The sequence below is a fragment of the Lepidochelys kempii genome, chromosome 4, assembly GCF_965140265.1.
Source record: "Lepidochelys kempii isolate rLepKem1 chromosome 4, rLepKem1.hap2, whole genome shotgun sequence".
Classification (NCBI taxonomy): domain Eukaryota; kingdom Metazoa; phylum Chordata; order Testudines; family Cheloniidae; genus Lepidochelys; species Lepidochelys kempii.
In genome coordinates this window covers 111,397,582-111,419,644 of record NC_133259.1, presented here as the reverse complement: position 1 = coordinate 111,419,644, position 22,063 = coordinate 111,397,582, and the positions used below count along the sequence as shown (strand labels likewise).

General features: G+C 40.7%; 1 protein-coding gene across 6 annotated transcripts in view; it reads left to right on the top strand.

Annotated features, from left to right (window-relative positions):
* CC2D2A (coiled-coil and C2 domain containing 2A) overlaps nucleotides 1–22,063 on the top strand; it is a 132,399-nt gene that overhangs the window by 82,475 nt on the left and 27,861 nt on the right. For all 6 annotated transcript variants that reach the window (XM_073342472.1, XM_073342474.1, XM_073342471.1 and 3 more), the window contains 5 exons: nucleotides 6,722–6,827; nucleotides 7,707–7,816; nucleotides 7,948–8,044; nucleotides 11,359–11,457; nucleotides 18,434–18,610. In XM_073342472.1, the coding sequence (XP_073198573.1) occupies nucleotides 6,722–6,827; nucleotides 7,707–7,816; nucleotides 7,948–8,044; nucleotides 11,359–11,457; nucleotides 18,434–18,610 (589 nt within the window). The remainder of the gene's footprint in view (nucleotides 1–6,721; nucleotides 6,828–7,706; nucleotides 7,817–7,947; nucleotides 8,045–11,358; nucleotides 11,458–18,433; nucleotides 18,611–22,063) is intronic.

The window sequence follows — 22,063 nt, the reverse complement described above, 5'->3', positions numbered from 1 at the left end:
TACATTTTGCCCTCAATATTCCAAAAAAACCTAGCTTTTTAAAAAAGAACTGTGATCTTACATTCTGCCGATCTTGAGTAGTTATTTACATTTATTGTTCAATTTTTGTATTATTATTACATTTACTTGTACAGTGTTTCTATACAACTTTTTGTGGTAAATATAGTTATATTTGCATTTGTTCATTCCACACATTAAATTGCTGTCTATATATTAATTTTTGCTTATTTTCCCACGGAGGACTTGTTTAGAAGTTAAGGAATCTGTACTATTTAGAAGTTCCATTGGGATAGATCTGTTTAAACTGAGCAGCCTGCAGACCATATAAACTCCTCAGGGAAGTGGGAAAGCTGTGCCTTGTCGTTCTGAGGGACACATGAATGCCTCAGGAAAGAATGCCTCCAGGCAGGAAGTTCTCTTCCACTGTGGAGCTTATCTCACTACCCTTACAGCTTTGTTTTCACTGAATAAATATAGTCATGGTGTAGAGGCATAACATGAAAATGTCAAAAATATTTTTAGAGCCAAACCAAGTTCTGTACAGCTAACGACATATTTAGTGAAGTGAGGATTAATATTCAGTAGTTCTCTGAGTCCTGGTCCCTATCTGTAGTCTACTGTGAACGCATGTGACCAGAGTCAGAGAATTCTTGAAAGCAGGGTTCATGAATGTGCCTTCGCTGTCCTCTTGCACCCGACCAAAGAGATAAAGGGTGGAGCAGACTGACTGACTCTCTCCATTTCCTTCTTATGACCAGATGGCCTGGGTCAGAACCTCCAGTGTCTGGAGCTTTGTCTTTCTTTCTTCTTCAATCTGTAAATACATATATAGATGGTTTTTGTAAATAGTTTTAGGATTTTATCCTATAGTTTTTAGCTAAATTTTATAGTTCAATAGTTAAATTACTCATCCCAGGGAATTCACTAGCTCCCCTCTTTTCCCCATTATGGGACTGGACTTCAACATCTGTGCTTCTTGCAAACACTCCATCTCAGTCAGTGATGATCATGAATGCTGACTGTACTGCCTTGGGGAAGTTCACTTTGTGGCAAAGTGCAGTATCTGCCATTCTTTCCATACCCATGAGGGGTGGGAACTTTGCCTTACCAAGCATTCAGTGGAGAAAGCCATGAGGCCAGTCAGACCCAGGCCACGAGACCATGCTATGCTCAGCAAGGAGTGTGCCTTCTGCCACGAGGTCTGACTTAGGAGAGGGGAAATCTACTCTCACAGATCCCGCATCGGGGTCTTGTTGGGAGGGTAGAGACCATTACCATAAACATCCAAGCTTCAAAATCCTCTTCAAAGAACTTAGATACAACTCTGCCTACATCAAGTTTTCCTGCACAGCCCTTGAGGACCTAGAATGCCCTAAGTCTCAGGGTCATCACATGAAGGCGTACAAGTCCAGGGCTCTATTGGTACCGGACTGCTGTCTGGTGGGAACCGTGCCTCCAGTACCAACTAAGCCTTAATGGGGACTGATGGCACCGATAAAAGGCAACCATTGAGCGCCTCAGCCACCAACAGTAGAGCTCTGCCTCACTCAACTGTGGCACAAACTGTAACAACTCTGGCTCCGTCAGTTCAAGTGGACAGGATCCCTTGCCACTCTAATGAGAGCAAAGGCTTATACCCCTCCTGATGATATTTTTGCTCTCCTGGATCCCCAGTCTCCATCACATTAGATGTATTTTATGGGAGGAGTCTCTCTCCCATTCCATCGGCCAGCCATGGCTTCCCTCCAGGGGAGCCATCAGTACTGCTGATGAATACGGAATCAACATTTTCTTTGTGAGGAGACTCTGAACCACCTGATGAACTGATGTTTCCTCCTCTGAGGCATAATTTCCCAGACAGGGGACCAGGACCTGGCTGGAATCAAGCTCCACCTCAGCACCTGCATTGGAGCTGTTGGTATGCTATGCCATGGGGACCTCCACAACCACCTTTTGACCTGTCTTACTGGCCATACTGGGGACCATGAGACCTGTACTAACCTGCAGAGTCAACAAGATCTGGTAGGGAGTCAAGCAATCCCTCGATAGAGGTATGTTGACTTCAGCTACATTATTCAGCTATGTTATATCCCGCCCCCCCCCCGCCCCTCCAGTGTAGATCAGGCCTGAGAGGACAGTCAGAGTTTTTTTCTGACCCCATGGAAAAGGAAGGAAGTGTAGGAATAAATGGTCAGTTTTCACAGTGAAGAGAGGTAAATTGCGGGGTCCTCCAAGGACAAGTGCTGGGACCAGTGCTGTTCAACACATTCATAAATGATCTGGAAAAAAGAACAGTGATGTGGCAAAGTTTGCAGATGATACAAAATTACTCAAGATAGTTAAGTCCAAAGATGACTGCAAAGAATTACAAAGGGATCTCACAGAACTGGGTGACTGGACAACAAAATGGCAGATGGAATTCAACGTTGATGAGTGCAAAGCAATGCACATTGGAAAATACATAATCCCAACTACACATAAAAAAGATGGGGTCTAAATTAGCTGTTACCACTCAAGAAAGAGATCTTGGAGTCATCGTGGATAGTTCTCTGAAAACATCTACTCTGTGTGCACCAGCAGTCAAAAAGGCTAAAAGAATGTTAGGAACCATTAGAAAAGGAACAGATGATAAGACAAAAAATATCATCATGCCACTATAGAAATACATTGCCAACATTTTGAAGTTCTGGTGGGGGGGAGGGAGGAGAAATAGAGAATTAGGAAAAAGTACAGAAAAGGGCAACAAAAATGATTAGAGGTATAGAACAGCTTCCATATGAGGACAGATTAAAAAGACTGGGACTGTTCAGCTTGGAAAAGAGACGGCTACGTGGGGATATGATGATCTATAAAATCATGAATGGTGTGGAGGAAGCGAATGGGGAGTATTGTTTATCCCTTCAATTTACACGTGAACCCGGGGTTGCCCAATGAAATTAATAGGCAGCAGGTTTAAAAACAAACATAAGGAAGCAGTTCTTCACATAACGTCCAGTCAACCTGTGGAACTTGTTTCCAGGGGGTGTTGTGAGGGTCAAAACTATAACTGGGTTCAAAAAAAGGATTAGATAAATTCATGGAGGATAGGTTCATCAATTGCTGTTGGCAAGATGTTCAGGGATGCAAACCCATATTCTGGGTTTCCCTAAAGCTCTGACTGCCAGAAGCTGGGATTGGACAAAAGAGGATGGATCACTTGATAGATTGCCCTGTTCTGTTCATTCCTTCTGGAGCATCTGGCATTGGCCATTGTCGGAAGACAGGATACCAGGTTAGATGGACCACTAGTCTAACCCAGTATGGCCATTCTTATGTTCTTAAGAAGATTATGAGCTGGATCCACCAGCTCCACTGGTACCGAGAGACTGTCCTCATAATCTCCAGATGAAGCAGTTGGTCCAGTAACTTCACGTATACACCCTTTCCTGATTACCACAAGCAATTCCAGAACTGTTATGTAGGGTTGCATGTGAGCTACAGATGTCCCTTGAGGAAGTTCAGGATCCTCAGCATAAATTACTGGACATCATCCAATCCTCTGGATCCAGCTGAATAGTGCTTCCTGTTAATGAAGGCATTCTGGAACAAGTTAGAATAGTCCAGCATACCCCAGCCACTTGCCCTAAAAGGGCAGAAAATGCTATTTTGTCCCAGCCAAAGAGGTTGTATTTCTCTTTTCTCATCATGCTCTTAACTATGGTTGCTCAATCTGCTATGAAGAGATCTAGATAGCAACATCCTATATCTACTCCGGTTGACAAAGAGGGTAAAAGACTCAATTTATTGGGAAGGAAGTTCTTCACTTCTACTAGGCCTCAGTTCTGAATAGCCAGTTACCAAGTACTGATGACTAAGTATGAGTACCTGAACTATTCCAAATTCATGGATTTCATCGACAAGTTTGAACAGTAGGATAGAGCTCAACTTCAGTCTCTCCTTGAAAAAAGCCAGTTGGTTGACCGGATCGCTTTTCAATCAGCAGGGTAATGGCTACTGCCATTGTGATGTGCTGTGAATCAACTGTGCACTTTGGGGTTTCCAGGAAGGTCCAGGACACCATGGAGGACTTGCCCTTTGACAAAACTCATCTTTTTAAATCAAAAGACAGATGAGTCCTTATATACTCTAAGAGCACCCTCCACTCCCTGGGAATATTTATACCTGCCCTGAAGAGAAAATTCCACAGGCAGTCATACAAGCCTAGACCAACAGCTCAATAATTTTACCATCAGTAGCCTTATGAGCTGCCCTATAAGAGGCAGAGGGTTGAGAAGTCCTGTTTCCTTGCAGCTCCGGTGGCAATATAGTCAATCCAATCCCAGCACCCAGCTAAATTATATGTTTGGGAGGTTGAGTGCTGCAAAGCAATGATGCCACCACCTGCCGATTCCCACATACCCTCTGGGGGGGTTGCATAGCCCTATTTTTCCACATCTGAAGTGCAATAACAGACAAGGGGGTACTAAATATCCATTCTGGCTATGCAATTTTAATTTACCTCCCTGCCCCCTCCAAAGCCTGGGGGACCTTCAGATGCCATTCTCGTGAGGAGATTCTAAAACGAGAAGTAGAATCCCTCTTATAGTGAGAAGCAACAGAGTCAGTACTTGTTCAGTACCAAAGAAAGAGTTTTTACTAAATGTGCTTCCTAGTACCCAAAAAGAAGGACAGCTGGAGACCTAATCTTGATCTCTGCCATCTTAACTGCTTTATTCACAAACTGAAATTTTGCATGGTCATGTTGGTATCTATAATCCCATCCCTGGAAAAGGGCTTGTGGTTTACAGCTCTCAGTGTGAAGGATATGTACTTTCCCATGAACATTCACCCCACTCACAGACGTTTTCTCATACTCATCGTGGGCTCCAACTATTTTCAATATAGAGCTCCCATTCAGACTTGCTTCTGCCCCCAGGATCTTTACCAAGGTCTTTTCGGTAGCATCAGGCATTATGGTTTCATTGTCTTCCCCATCTCAAAGACTGCCTTCTCGTTGCAAAGCACATAGAGAATCCTAAGAGTCTACTTTGTCAGTGCTTCAGTTGGTCTTCCCTAGGGATCAGCATAAACTTGTAAAAGTCTGTTCTCACTCCAGTGCAGACTTTAGACTTCATCGGAGAGTCCTTAAATTTCATCACGGCAAAGGCTTATCTGCCGATGGACAAGTTCCAGGTGATAAATGACCTCACAGATCAGGTCATGAACAACCCTCAAACAACCATGAGAACTTGTCTTTGCCTCCTGGGATATATGGCTTCATGTACTTACGTGACACCGTTCACCAGACTCCATCTTTGTCTGCAAGCATGGCATCAAACAGTATTTTCACCATGAACGCCATAGTAACTGTTCCCATCAAGGTAACATCATCTCTACTATGGTAGAAGAATCCATTGCTAGGTATACATGGGCATTCCCTTCCTTTCCCCCTAACCAGACAATCAATACAGGATTGATCCATACAGGATGATCAATACAGATGCCTCCCTTTTAGGCTGGTTTCAGAGTAACAGCCGTGTTAGTCTGTCTTTGCAAAAAGAAAAGGAGTACTTGTGGCACCTTAGAGACTTACCAATTTATTTGAGCATGAGCTTTCGTGAGCTACAGCATCCGATGAAGTGAGCTGTAGCTCACGAAAGCTCATGCTCAAATAAATTGGTTAGTCTCTAAGGTGCCACAAGTACTCCTTTTCCTTTTAGGCTGGGGAGTTTACATGGACAGTTGCACAGATATATAGTCATCACCTGAGCCAGGAGGGTGGATGAGCTTGGAGTACTATACACCATGTTCCATAGAGGCAAAATTTCATTGTGCTTACATCCTAAGTTCACCCCCAAAGTAGCTGCGGAGTTTCACCTGAACCAGTCAATCCACTTTCCTGTGTTTTTTTCTGAAACTAAATGCATCTGAAGAAGAGAGGAGACTTCATTCCTTTGATGTGCAATGGACCATAGCCTTTTTCCTGCAAAGGTCAAAGCCAATCAGAAAACCTCCTAGATTGTTTATCGCTGTAGCAGAAAGAGTTCAAGGTCAATCTGTATGCTCTCAGAGAATCTCTAAATAGATCTTGTACTCTATCTTACTCTTTTAGCTGTGTAATCTTCCTCCCCTTTATGGGGTTGAGAGCTCGTTCTACAAAAGAACAAGTGACATCAATGGCATCACTTCAAGAAGTACCTCTACTTGACTTTTGTAAAGCAGCTACATAGAGTTCCTTCCACATGTTTGTGAGACATTATGGTTTAGTACAGAACTCTGCTGATGCGGCCTTTGGGATGGTAATCCTTCAATTGGCTCTGTCGCCTGCATCCTCACACCCTCCTCCTACTTGAGTACTGCTCATCATCAGTCACCCACAGTGGAATACACACAGGGACCAGCACTCGAAGGAGAAGAGAAAGTTACTTAATTCGAGATGTGTTGTCCCTATGTGTATTCCACTGCCTGCCCTCCTTCCTTTCTGCTTCAGATCATGGTGGGATTCCTGATATAGAAGGAACTGGAGAGGTGGTTGGTCTACTCTGCCCTTTAGCTCCTCAGTTGGAGGCATGAGGAGAGTGAGGGTCCATGCGCAGACCAGTGGACACTGCTTTCAAGAATTCTCTGATTGGGCACATGGATTCCCCCAGGGGGATCACACATCTTGAAGAACCTCCGGTTACTATAAGGTAAATAACTTTCTCTTGCGTGTTCTCTGTCCGTTATATATTTTCCTTCCTAGCAAACTTCAACAGCCATCCAGATCTTCAAGGTCCTTTAATGAGATGTTTGCAGCATCTCCATCACCTCAGAGCCCAACCCACAGCATTGATTGGGCTTTCAATCAGGTACAGTATAATATTGACATATATTGAATGGTAATTTGGTCATATGGGGTTGTTTCCCTTTCTTTTAAGCAGTAACATTAACTAGTTAGATCATGTGATCAGTGAGGTTGAAATTGAGATTAAATTTTTGATGGCAATTGGAAGCCCAAATTTAGCATCCTCAAGAGAGAGGATGGAGACCCACTGTTCTTGCTTCTGTTTTTGTTTTGATTTTACATTTGTTGCCCTTTTTAGAAGTATATAATGTCCTGATTTTTTAAAGTTTTGTGTGGTTCCTATCACACTTTCGGACACTAGATAAATTCTTTTTTCTGGCATTTTTAAAAGATAATATTAGGGTTTTGTTATTTCTAGTTCAAGATTAATTTAACTGAAACAGATAGGGCCAGAAGTAAGGGTAAGAAGGGCCAGAATCAGAGAGAACCATGATAGTATGAACAAGTTTTGTTCTTTGATTACAGACAGTAAGACACAAATGTACATCTTTCAACAGGCTGATAGGGTCACATAATCTGTTTTAAATAGCTTGTTCAGGTAACTAGCAGCCTTTGCCTGTTGCTAAATTCAAACCTGTCTGATAGATCCTTTTTAATTCAGGCTTAATTCTACACAAAAATCTTAAAGTGAAATTTAAGACTGGACACATCAGTAGTTTGACTATATATTTCTTTTCAAGAATGTAAGAGTTAAAAAAAAAATCAACACCCTAAAATGTTAGAAGCCCATGTAATGCAGAATTCTGTGTTTGTCACAGAAGTCAACAAACCAACATATCTTTCATATGTTATTTTCATTTTATTACATATGTTGAAAATTGACAATTTGCAAATGTTCTGTCAAATTGTCTATTTTTATTTTCATTTTAATTGTATTTTGAAGGTTTTAGTCCATCCTTTTGTAGAAGTTTCTTTTCAGCGAACAGTCTGCAGGACAACAACAGCAGAGGGGCCAAACCCCAACTGGAATGAGGAACTTGAACTTCCATTTAGGTATGAGTAAATGAAAACAAGTTAATGTTCACAGTATGTCCGTGAGTAACATTCTTGTTTGAGTGTGTAAATGAATGTAACATTTAATATAGTACAGTTTTGCTGTAATAAGGAATATTTTATTTTGATAGAGCTCCTAATGGTGACTACAGCACCACAAGTTTGCAGACAATGAAGGATGAAGTGTTCATTAACATTTTTGATGAAGTACTCTATGATGTCTTAGAGGTGAGCTTGGCATCTGAAAGACCATTTTAACATTTATGTCAATGTCTTTGATATTAAAAATATCACTTAATATTATGGCTGGTTCTCTTGAGTATATGAAAAATAATCACAAGGGTAATCAACAAGATATATATGTAAATTATAGTAGAATAGAACACTAGTCTTATGAATGACCAGTTATTCGAACCAGTTTTCCTGACGAGAGGGGAAAAAATCTCATGACAAAAGTGAGGTTGATGAAGAACAAGTCGACATCCATTCACATTCCGATGCCTTCAGTGCATTTAAATTGCTTTGAAGTGGTTTGAAGGGTAAGAAGAAAGCAACGTGCTGCACCAGGATGCAACCTATACATCAAACCTATTGTAATTTTAAGGTGATCGATTGTATGAACTTTTTGATTTTTATGATCTCCATCCCCAGTTAGTTCATAAAACAGGGGTTCTACTGTAAGTCTATATCATGAACTTTCACTGTTACATCCTTCATCCTCCCATGTTCCTTTCCTTTTCCCATCGTTGTCATTCCTAGCTATATTATGTCCAATCTAGATTGTAAGATCCCTGTTCCATTGTTTGGCACCCAACCCAAACATAGCAGTGCTGTGTAAAGTCCAGGTACTCAGCCTGTTTTGTGCTTCCTAAGGTTTGAGTTTGTGTGTGTAGTCGTAATATGTGCTGACTTCAGTGACAAAAAATGAGGATTTTACTGCTTTTTAATCCTGGTAGGAGTATAGAGCCAACATAGCTAATGGAGAGTAAACTGGATTTTATTTCTTCTTGTTCATTATCAGAATTGTTTGCTAAATTCCAATTCCAAGTTATACTTGTCCAAACCCATGGAAGGGGATAGATTCCCCACATACCATCAGTGCCAACCAGCCTCAGCATATAGTCTCACATCCCTGAGGGAGACTTCTCTCGTACCCTTGTCAGGAGCTTTTGGGGTAGGTCTGTTTTCCTCTCCAGCCATTCCCCTTCTGAGCTGGGTTCCTCCCTTTTCAGTCCTATCTTAAGTTGGACCATGCTCTTCAGGGTTGGAGGGACAGGGCTACTTGGGCCCAATACTGTCCTTTAAACCCTTCCAGCACAATGTGGGGTTTGCATACACCATTACAGCTAGATTTTCACCTTTGAAGTAGGCTTGGGCATTTAAATGTCCACGTCACTGGATGAGCACACACAAATTGGGTGCATGGAGATAGCTAATTATACATCTCTGTTTAATATACAGTACTTATGCCTGGTTTTGTATAAGCAAAAATGTGTACTTCTATAGAAGTTGGAAATCAAGGCCAAAATTAACATGCTTGATCTTCAATTAAAAAAGTATGCATGCACTCGAGGTGGATGTAGCCTCCTGATTCAATAGGGGCACTATACTAAACTCTTCTTGGACATGATTTTGAATTGTAGTTGAGGGGGGACTGGCCACCGGCAGCAGTGCCTCTGCCTTGGCACTGCAACCCTAATTCTATCCTAGTGCAGAGGGGCAGCCCTGGGAAGAGGGGTGTGCTTTAGAGTGAGTTCACCCTGCACTTTCACACCAGTGGCAGCTCTTGTCCTGCGGAGTTGGACCAGGCTTTCCAGCTCCATGTATTGTGACCTGGTGCACAAGGTCACAGTGCCACTCAGGTTTGGCCCAACTGTCAAGCGGGGAAGCTGGGTCAAATTTGAGTCCGTTGCATTGCTACTTGGCACATGGGGTCACAACACCACTCAGGTTCAGCCCGACCATCAGTGGGGAGGCTGGGTCATACTAGAATGGGTGGTGTTGCAACTTAGCACACGAGGTCACAACACCATTCAAGTTTGGCACTCCTAGTTTCATTATTTCTGTAGGTGTCGATGAACCCGGGGACCCATGCTAAACCTGCCTTGGCATGCACACTTTGCAAACACAGTTGCGTGTGTGTGTACACAGATCTGTACCTCCTTTGTACCTATTCATCCTGATATCCACGTACAAGTCTTTTATAGGCAAACACAGAGCTAGTTATTTGTCTGTCTAGACTAGTGTAAATCTGTGATTTTTGCATATAAGGGAACATGAATGCGCATTTCCATAAATTTCAGAGTAACAGCCGTGTTAGTCTGTATTCGCAATAAGAAAAGGAGTACTTGTGGCACCTTAGAGACTAACCAATTTATTTGAGCATAAGCTTTCGTGAGCTACAGCTCACTTCATCGGATGCATACTGTGGAAAGTGTAGAAGATCTTTTTATATACACACAAAGCATGAAAAAATACCTCCTCCCACCCTACTCTCCTGCTGGTAATAGCTTGTCTAAAGTGATCACTCTCCTTACAATGTGTATGATGATCAAGTTGGGCCATTTCCCGGGGGGTGAGAAAACCTGGATTTGTGCTGGAAATGGCACAACTTGATTATCATACACATTGTAAGGAGAGTGATCACTTTAGATAAAAAGAAAAGGAGTACTTGTGGCACCTTAGAGACTAACCAATTTATTTGAGCATGAGCTTTCGTGAGCTACAGCTCACTTCATCGGATGCAGCTGTAGCTCACGAAAGCTCATGCTCAAATAAATTGGTTAGTCTCTAAGGTGCCACAAGTACTCCTTTTCTTTTTGCGAATACAGACTAACACGGCTGTTACTCTGAAACCTGTCACTTTAGATAAGCTATTACCAGCAGGAGAGTGGGGTGGGAGGAGGTATTTTTTCATGCTTTGTGTGTATATAAAAAGATCTTCTACACTTTCCACAGTATGCATCCGATGAAGTGAGCTGTAGCTCACGAAAGCTTATGCTCAAATAAATTGGTTAGTCTCTAAGGTGCCTCAAGTACTCCTTTTCTTTTTGCAATTCCACAAAGCAACATCTCTTGTCATCTCTTCTACCCATTTTTCTGTTTTATTATTCACATATCTTATCAACTGGTCAGTCCAGAAAGCTTTTTTAATACTAATTGAATCTTTTTCATTACAGGACTGGGGCTTAATGTGCTTTGCTTAGGCAACCCCTTAAAGTTAATAGAGCTCTGTGCAGGCACAGGGATCCTCTTGCACAGAGTTCATTGCAAGTCTAGGGCCCTAGAACATTAGCTCATTGTAGCAATGGCCATTCCTTCTTTTGTGTTTGCACAGTGTCTATCACATTTGGATGCTTCAAGAAACAAATTATTATTATTATAGTTTAACCAGTATTTGTAACAAATTTCATTAAAAATTTATTAATAACTTGACTAAGCCATTGAGAAAGTTGAAGACGGTTAAAGGGAATGAAATCTGCTTGTAAATTTGTGTACACTGTATTGTTGATATAATGTGTATTTTGCAATTTTTTTTCTAGGATGATCGTGAAAGAGGAAGTGGTATCTATACTCGTGTTGAGAGACATTGGCTGGGATGTGTTCGGATTCCGTTTTCTACCATATACTTTCAAACAAGGGTGAGTGTCAGTAAAGTGGAGTATGAATGATAAGTTTGGAAGATGCCTGTAGTGGAACATCTGATCTATCTCCTGTAGTTTTGACAACACTGATGTCATTACCTCTTAACTATATCTGTTATATAGGAGTCTTGTCTTGCATTTAATATCTCCAGGGAGCTACCATGTAAGTCCTGACAAGACAATATTACAACTGTGTCAATCCTATGTCAACAAACAAGGCAGAGCAAGAGCATCCCCTCTCTGTTCATCTGTGAGATTGGTATATACAGAATCAGGTTACTCAGTAGCTCTACACTTACCAAGCATTCAGAGAAACCCAGCAGACTATCTCAGCAGGAAGTGCATGTCAATCACAAATGGACTCTCAAAGATTCCATCTTCCTACAAATCTTACTCAAGTGGGACTTCCCACTGCAGACCTCTGTGCTACCAGCATGAACAAGAAGTACCAACTGTTTTGCTTCATTGGAGGGATGAGTCTGGGTTTCCTTTTGGATGCATTCATGAATTCTTGGAAGAGGGACCTGATGTATGATTTTCTGCTACACCCCAGAGTCCTCAAAAAAAGTGAGAGAAAACAAAACCTTATTAATACTGATAGCAACAGCATGGGTTTGACAGTTTTGGTACTTGGAGCTGATGTGCCTGTCAACACAGCCTCCAGTCACGCTTCCAAACCTTTTAGGCAGGTCCTTCACATGGATCCTTCATCCCTGCATCAGACAGCATGGATGTTAGCTGGCTTAGCATTATGGATAGAAGTTGCTCCTCTGAAGTGCATTCTAGTTTAAATCAGGAAGGCCTTCTACAAGGCTGACATATAGATCTAAGTAAAGATTTTTATTATCTGGACTGCTCAACATGACTTACCACCAGAGACCTCTATTTCTAGTATTCTGGACTATCCTACTAACCTTGAAGAAGTCAGGGTTCTCAATCAGCTCTGTAGGGTTCACTTAATTATGATGTCAGCCTATCACTCTCTGATTCAGTTTCACATTATATTCTCACACCCAACAATAACTACATTCCTGAAAGGTCTGGTCTATGTTTTTTGCCCCAGTTACGGATATTAACATCATCCTGCTGATCATAATGGAACCCCCATTAGAGCATTTAGCAGCTTGCACCCGATACTACCTTTCTATTGAGATATAATTTTGGGTAGTTACTATCTCTGCTTGGAGGGTGAGCAAGATCCAAGTGTTGAGTGCAGGACTTCCTTAGACTACATTCCATAAGGATAAAGTGACTCTCAGACCTTACCCCAAGTTCTTACCTAGAGTGATTTCAGACTTTCACCTCATGAGTCCATTCATCTTTTCCCCTAAACCTCGTTCAGGTACTGGGAGGCCAGACTTCACACACTTGGTGTATTGAGGGTACTGTTTTACTACTTCCACAGAACAAACCCCTTTTTCAAGTCACTCAGACTTTTTGTAGGCTTTGGGGACAGGTCTAGAGGACTGGCCTTTCAAGCCAGAGTCTCTCAAAATGGGTGTCTAATTGCATAAAGATTTTCTGTGAGGTAACTACCCTCATATTAGAGCACTGTCAGCCAGTGACGAAGTTATCACTTCTGCATGCTTGAAGAATGTTCCTGTGATCAGAGATTTACTGGGTAGCTACATGGAGATTAGTGTACATGTTTACACATGACTACTCTCTGGTTTGGGCTGCTAGATCTGATGGTACAGCAGTGCTGAAGCCTTGGGTCTGATAGGACTTCTGGCAGCCACTTTCTTGGACAGATGACTGCTAACCAATCATCTAGAGTGTGATTGACATACACAAATACACAAAGTAGAAAGAAAGTTATTTACAGTTTCTGTGATTCTGGGTGGAGGGCAAGAAAACCTGGATTTGTGCTGGAAATGGCCCAACTTGATGATCACTTTAGATAAGCTATTACCAGCAAGACAGTGGGGTGGGAGGAGGTATTGTTTCATATTCTCTGTGTGTATATAAAGTCTGCTGCAGTTTCCACGGTATGCATCCGATGAAGTGAGCTGTAGCTCACGAAAGCTCATGCTCAAATAAATTGGTTAGTCTCTAAGGTGCCACAAGTACTCCTTTTCTTTTTGTTTTATTCCTGTGAATCCCATGACCTGCCTTCCTTCCCTGCTACTCCAAAGTCCTTTAGCTTTGGAATTCTGTAATGGCAAAGGAACTAAGGGACATTTGGGTTTGCTTTGTCCTTTATGCCCTCAGGTGTGTGCAGTGAAAGAACATTCAGGGTTCAGGTGGGACCCAGTGGACACTACTATCCAAAAAAATCTTATCTCATGCACATGGGGTGCATGTGCACTTTGTGGGGTTCACGTGAACTAAACATCTAGAAGAACCACAGTTACTGTAAAGGAAGTAACTGGTCTTTTGAGATGTCAGATTTTTGTCATAAACATTTTAGATACTGGTATTTCACATGAAACATACATATTTTTATAGAAATGTAGGACTGAAGGGACCTCGGTAAGTCATCTAGTCCAATCCCCTGCATTGAGGAAGGACTAAATATTATCTAGACCCTCCCTGACGTGTTTTTGTGTTCTTTAAAACCTCTAATGATGTAGATTCCACAACCTTCCTAGGTAGTTTTTTCCAGTGATTAACCACACCTTACAGTGAGAAGTTTTTCCTAATGTCTAACCTAAATCTCCCTTACTGCAATTTAAGCCCACTACTTCTTTTCCTGTCATCAGTGGGTAAGAAGAACAATTTATCACCCTCCTCTATAACAACCTTTTACGTACTTGAAGACTGTTATCCTGTCCCCCTCAGTCTTCTCTTCTTCACACTGAACAAACCCAGTTTTTCAGTCTTCCCTCGTAGGTGATGTTTTCTAGACCTTTAATCATTTTTGTTGTTCTTCTTCTCTGGACTTTCTCCACTTTGTTCACATCTTTTCCAAAGTAGTGCTCAGAACTGTTACAGTACTCCAGCTGAGGCCTTATCATTTCTGAGTAGAGTGTAAGAATTACTTCTCCTGTCTTGCCTACAATATTCCTGCTAATACATCCCAGAATGATGTTTGCTTTTTTTCGCAACAGTGTTACATTGTACACTTATAGTGAACCACAAACTAAATATAACCCCAGATCTTTTTCTGCAGTACTCTGGCTAAGTAGTCATTTCCCATTTTGTATTTTGATTATTCCTTCCTAAGTATAGTACTTTTCATTTGTCTCTTATTGAATTTCATCCTATTTGATTCAGACCATTTCTCCAGTTTGTCAATATAATTTTGAATTCTAATCCTATCCTCCAAAGCACCTCCCTCCCAGCTTGGTGTCCTTTGCAAACTTAAAGTATACTTTCTATACTATTATCCAAATAACTTATGAAGATATTGAATAGAACCAGATTTAGGACAGATCCCTGCAAGACCCCACTCGATATGCTTGATATGCAAGATCCCAACTTGATTGTGAACCATCGATAACTACTCTCTGAGTATGGTTTTCCAGTCAGTTGTGCACCCTCCTTATAGTAGGTTCATTTAGGCTATATTTTTCTAGTTTGTTTATGAGAAACAGTATGTGAAACAGTATCAAAAGCTTTACTAAAGTTCAGATATATCACATCTACTGCTTCCCCCAATCCACAAGGGTTGTTACCCAATCAAAGAAGGATATTAAATTGGTTTGACATAATTTGTTCTTGATAAATCAGTGTTGACTGTTAATTATTTTCATCTAGATGCTTACCAATCGATTATTTGATTGTTTGCTCCTTTGTCTTTGTAGGCACTTGATGTTAAGCTGACTGGTCTGTAATTCTTAGGGTTGTTCTTATTCCTATTTTTATAGATAGGTACTATATTTGCCTTTCTCCAGTCCTCAAGTATCTCTCCCATCCTCCACATGTTCTCAAAGATAATCTCTAATGACTCAGAGATCTCTTTAGCCAGTTCCTTAAGTATTCTAGGATGTATTTCGTCAGGCCCTGCTGACTTGAAGATATCTAATATTTCTAAGTAATTCTTAACTTATTTTCTTTTTTTAACCTTAGATTCTACTCCATTTAAAGTGATGTTCACTATGTTAGGGATAGTCTACACTAGCGCTTTAACATGACTTGTGTGGTCACGGCACAGCGCTGAGAGAGAGCTCTCGTAGCACTCTAAAAAAAACACTTCCATGAGGGCGATAGCTCCCAGGTGTTTTTTCACACCCCTGAGTGAGAAAGTTGCAGCACTGTAAATTGCCAGTGTAGACAAGCCCTAAGTCATCTAGTCACTGCTAACTTTTTTTGGTGAAAACTGAAACGTTTAACACTTCAGCCGTTATTGCTTTTTCTGTTATTGTCTTTCCCGCCTTGTTGAATAATGGGCCTACTCTTGCCTTGGTTATAGAATCAAAGACTTTTTAAGGTCAGAAGGGACCATTATGATCATCTGGTCTGACCTCCTGCACAACGCAGGCCACAAATCTCACCTACTCACTCCTGTAACAAACCCCTAACTTATGTCTGAGCTACTAAGTCCTCAAATCGTGGTTTAAAGACTTCAAGGTGCAGAGAATCCTCCAGCAAGTGACCCGTGCCCCATGATGCAGAGGAAGGTGAAAAACCCCCAGGGTCTCTGCCAATCTGCCCTGGAGGAAAATTCCTTCCCAACCCCAATATGGCGATCAGCTAAACCCTGAGCATGTGGGCAAGACTCACCAGCCAGACCCCCCAGGAAAGAATTCTCTGTAGTAACTCGGATCCCACCCCATCTAACATTGCATCACAGGCCATTGGGCATATTTACCGCTAATAGTCAAAGATCACTTAATTGCCGGAATAAGGCTATCCCATCATACCATCTCCTCCATAAACTTACCAAGCTTAGTCTTGATGCCAGATATGTCTTTTTTCCCCACTACTCCCCTTGGAAGTTCCAGAACTTCACTCCCCTGATGGTTAGAAACCTTTGTCTAATTTCAAGTCTAAACTTCCTGGTGGCCAGTTTATATCCATTTGTTCTTGTGTCCACATTGGTACTGAGCTTAAATAATTCCTCTCCCTCCCTAGTATTTATCCTTCTGATATATCTGTAGAGAGCAATCCTATCTCCCTTCAGCCTTCTTTTGGTTAGACTAAACAAGTCATCGTCTAGCTTCTCATGTATTTGTGAAATGCTTTCTTGTTACCTTTTACATCCCTAGCTAGTTTAATCTTGTTTTGTGCCTTGACCTTTCTAATTGTCCCTACATGTTTATATTGTTTTTTATATTCATTCTGTGTAATTTGGCAGTTTCTACTTTTTGTATGATTTTTGTTTGAGTTGCAGGTCATTGAAGATCTCTTGGTTAATCTAGGGCACCCTCTTACCATACTTCCTAGCTTTCCTGTGCCTTGGTATAGTTTGCTCTTGTGTGCCATTAATAGTGTATCTTTAAAAAACTGCCAATTCTCCTGAACTCTTTTTCCCCATATACTTGATTCCTATGGGATCTTACCCATCAGTTCTCTGATTTGCTAAAGTCTGCCATCTTGAAGTCCATTGTCTTTATTCTGCTGTTTTCCCTCCTACCATTCCTTAGAATCATGAACCTTACCATTTCATTATCACTTTTACCCAAGATGCCTTCCGCCTTCAGATTCTCAACTAATTCCTCCCTTTTTGTCAGAATCAAATCCAGAATAGTCTCTCTCCAAGTCGCTTCTCCACCTTCTGTTAAAAAAAAAAAAAAAAAAATTGTCTCTAGTGCATTCCAAGTACTTGTTTGAAAATCTGTACCCCATCACCACCATGTCCTGTATTTTGGATGATTTTATTAGTTTTTTTAAAAAAGCCTCATCCATCTCATCTTTCTGTGTAGGTGGTCTTCGGAAGACACCAACCATGGCATCACCCTTGTTTTCTGACCCCTTTTATCCTTACCGAGACTTCCAACAGGTTAGCCAGTCTGTCCAAAGATACTCTTCCCCTTCTATGATAGATGGTTCCCATCTCTACTCAGCAGCTCTTCTTCTCGGACCAGGCTCCCTTGGTTGAGGAAGCTGAAGCCCTCTTGGTGACACCATCCACTCAGCCATGTATCTACCTCCACGATGTGTCTGTCTCAGCCCAGGAAGGATCGATGAGAATACCAACAGTGCTCCCAACTCCTTCAGCCTCCTAGAGTCCTGTAGTCACTTCTGATCTGCTCATGATCATGCCTTGTAGTATCACTATTGCCCACATGGAAGAGCAGGATGGGGTAGTAGTCAGAGGGTGGATGATCCTCGTCAGTCCTTCTGTAATGTCTTGGATAACAGGCCCCTAGCAGACAGCACACCTCCAAGGAGGCCGGGTCAAGCCTCCAGATGGGTGCCTTCGTCCCCCTTAGAAGGAAGTCACCTACCATCACTACCCTATGTTTCTTCTTGGGAGTGGTGGCCATGATCCTCCCTGCCTTGGGGAGGTACATGGCTTCTCCTCCACATTTGGGGGAGATTCCTCATCCTTTGCTGCCAGGGCAGCACAACGGTATCTCTGTGGATAGTGGGTTGGAAGCAGGGTTCCAGGTTTGTCCCTGTGAAGGAGCAGTTTCCTCCTCCCCTGGTGGTGCTATCTCAGTCCTTTCCAACTGGATTTCTTCCTCAAATTTAGAGGTCTCCAGGGGCACATTTTCAACTAATTCTTCCTGTACATGGATGCTCCTCACCGTCCTCCTGTAGCTCTCGCACCTGTTTCCTGAGCGATTCTACCAGTAAGCACCTCTCATGCTGTGTTTTCCCATCCTGATTTTCTGTGACAGGAAAATGCAGACAACAGTCTCTGCAAATCCACACCAGGACTTGGCTAGAGGCGTCCATGGTTGGGTTCTTTGTCTGGATGGAGGAGCCAGGTGGAGGAGCCAGGAGCAGTGTTGGCATTGGCAATGCGGCCTTTCTGAATGCTAAAACTTGAGGAAGCATTGTTTCGGTTTTTTATTTTGAAATTATCATCATTATTGGTCATGAACGATTGATATGTATGGATTAATATTTCTCTATTTCCTAGATTGATGGTACCTTTAAGATAGATATTCCTCCAGTACTCCTTGGCTACGGTAAAGAAAAGAACCTAGGAATTGAGAGAGGTTATGATTCTGTCCGAAGTCTGAGTGAGGGGTCCTACATAACACTGTTTATTACTATTGAACCTCAGCTTATTCCTGGAGATCCAGTTCGAGAAAAGGTAGCTAACTCATTTCAAATTTTGCATTTGGTGCCATGATTCTTGATATGTGTGTAAATAAGTAATTTTAATATGGTGTATAACATGGGTACAGATCTTGACTGTTTCACTTTTACTGTGTAATTCAGGAGTTCTCAAACATAATTGCACCACAACCCCCTTCGGACAGCAAAGATACCACATGACCCCAGGAGTGTGGTGGAGAGCAAGCTCCACTGCCTTGGGTAGGAGTAGAGGGGACTGCAGCCTGAGCCCTGTCACGCTGGGTGGGGGTGGAGTTCAGGCTTTCACTTCAGCCCTGGGTCCCAACAAGTTTAATATTGGCACTGGTGACCTCATTTTAATGGGGGTCATGACCCACTTTGGGGTCCTGACCCACAGTTTGAGAACCTGCTCTTGAATTAAACTTGATTCAGTAATTTTTTAACTGACCAGTACTAGCTAGTGTTTCTGAGCACTTGCATGTATTTTTTATATTTTAAAAGGAATGCTACAACAATTTTGTTTTTAAATTGTAATGAAATCTTTGCTTTCTGATTTGTCTTTAACAGAGTTTGGTTATTTTTTTTTAAATGGATATTCAAACACTCAGGCAAACTTGGGAGATGCATTATTTAGTAGATCTGAGTGAATAATTTGTGACGTATAATTTATTTAATAAATATAATCTCTTTTTCTCTTCACAGACTATATGTAAACAGATCTGTTTTCTCTCATGTTGTTCATAATTAAATGCCATTTTTTGCAAGTGTAATAATGTCTCTGGCTTCATAGTCATAATTTGATATGTCTTGCTTAGTTGAGATTGAACACAGAATTCAGATGATTTTGTATGTTTTCCTCATCTAGATGAGCGTGACTCTTCCTGGTTTTCTGGTTAGAATGCTCATTAAAAAATAAGTTTAGTTTTCACATTCTATAAGTATTTGAACATGCAAGCTTAACATTTGCTTCCCACAAGCATTCTTGCTAGTAAAATTTGATCACACAAATATTTGGGGAAAGCGAACACAAAAGGGTTGTAAATGAATTAATTCAAAGCTTGGAATGAATATTCTTGGAGGGGTTTTTTTGCATTATTTTCTGTTCACTAGTTATTATAGTATGCCGTTCGTATGTAGTATTTAATATCATCTCCTGTCCTGTAAATCTCTTGAAGATATTTCTAGGAGGTTTTTTTCATTCTTGATCTAGTTCTTTTGCTTCCTTCACCAAACTAAAAGGACATGCTTGTGCAACAACAGAAAGAGTCTGTGTTCAAAAAACAACCCCTCTCCCAAAATCTCTTGTCACTTCTTGTACCCTTATGCAATTAATTCTGAGGGTATGTCTACACAGCAAAAGCTAGCCTATCCAGGCATAGCCAAGATAGCTTAAATCCAGCTTGTGTGGGTAACAATGGCAGTAAAGACAGCACAGCACAGGCTTCAGAGTGGGCTAGTGAGCTGACTACATACCTAAGGTGTATATGAGCATGTAATAGCCACGATGTGTTGTCTTCACTGCTATTGTTGTTCACATTAACTGGATTCAACCTACCGTGCATATGCTATTTTGTGCAGTTTTTGCTATGTAGACATACTCTGAGGTACAGTCAGTCAGGATTTACCCATGTTGCTTCTGCACAAACAGCAGCTGCACATATTTTGCTTTGGATTTAACTGCCCCAGTAGCAGTTTATTTGAAGATGAAGAGGAGTTGGGGAGAGGGAATCATATCTATGTATTATACAAAATTAAAACTAAGCAAATTTTGAACTCTGGAAGTATAATTCCTTTTTTAGAGCACTGATAATTGCATAAACAACTAAAGCAAGCTTTGCTCTCCCTCTTGTGGAATTAGTCTTGTAACTCATAAATTTCATATTGTTTGTTCAGTACTGGTCATAGGCCATTCTGATATGAGAATTGTTGCACTGTAGTGCCATGGAAAACAAAGAAAAGGAAATACGATTTGTAATTTTATTGTTTTATGGGTAAATTCAGGGTTAATTAGCCAAGTGACATGGCAAATTAGCACTAATATATGAAGCTGTAAAGATTTACACAACAGCCTTGAAGCATCGTTAATAGACCAGGTCACTTCCACAGTTCTATTCTATATACAATAATTAACTGCAGAGAGAAATATGGTTAGCTTTAAGAAAAAAATGGACCTTTATATTTATTTATATATGTCACCGATATTTTTTTAGAATAAAAAATAGTTACAATGCAAATAAATTCCTATCTAAAGGTATTTCTTGATCAGTGAAATTCAGAGTTCATTGTGAAATATTATAGACTATATAATTATGAATTTTGATATTTGTTATTGAAAGAAATTGTGGCCAAATTTTATAATTTTGTGCACACATTAATTTGCATGGCCAAATGAAAATAGTACATATTATTCTGATGGTAATGTATGAAATTCTGAAATGTTGGCCCTGTGTTTATAAAATTGTTACTGACCAAATTGCACACTTTAGATACAGAAAAGTTTACATTTTTGATAAGTGCTTTAGATCTCACTGATTTCATTTGTTTTCTTTGATTACAGAGATAGTATTAGCTAGTTGTCCATTGTCAAAATTCCAGATGTAAGAGCTAGAAAGGAAATGAAATATCATCCACTGTGAAGATGCAGCAAAGACTTTATCAGGCATAAAGAACAGATAGACAAAGATAGAATGTGAGAATCCTTTTCTCAGTGTCAGAGAACACTAGTTATCAAAACACAATTGTAGCATAATTACTCTGTGCTACTAAAGTGTATTGTAACTAACACTAGACGAGAGAAATGCTACTGAGGTAAGGAAACTTATCAGTGTAGATTTTCTATTTGCTAACATTTGAAGAATTAAGTATAGCAGAAAAAGAGAGGATGAGTGTGACAAATGGGGTTCAGTAATTTCTTGCACCAGTACCTTTACCGGGCATATGAGGTGAAGTTCCTGCCCCATTGAAGTCAGTGGGAGTTTTGTTGTTGACTTCAGCGGAGCCAGACTTTAATCAACTGCATCTGCCTTTAAGTCTATTTAATATCTAAGACCATTTAAAACATTGTAACAAGTAGCTAGTGAACAAAAGCTTTTATATTTATAATATTTAACTTAGACTGAGTCAAACTAGATTATTACTTTAACAAACATTTTGTATGGTTTCATATAATCCAATTTTAAAAGAGTGGGATAGTAAATGGAAAACAATAAAATAATCTACAGTGTTGGAAGAGGCTCATGAGGAAAGGAACAAATTAAACAGCAGATTATTCTATAGCATGCAGTGCACATTTTGTTATTAAATTTTATGTACGACAGAGTATGCCAAGTTCATACATTTTCATGTGCTTGTCTTCTAACTTTCTTGACCAAATAAAAGAGCTACAATTGCATTTTGTATTGAAAGTGACTCCCCAGAATGTAGTGTAATTTCTACATGTTTCAAATATTTAATATACAGAATTTTGTAC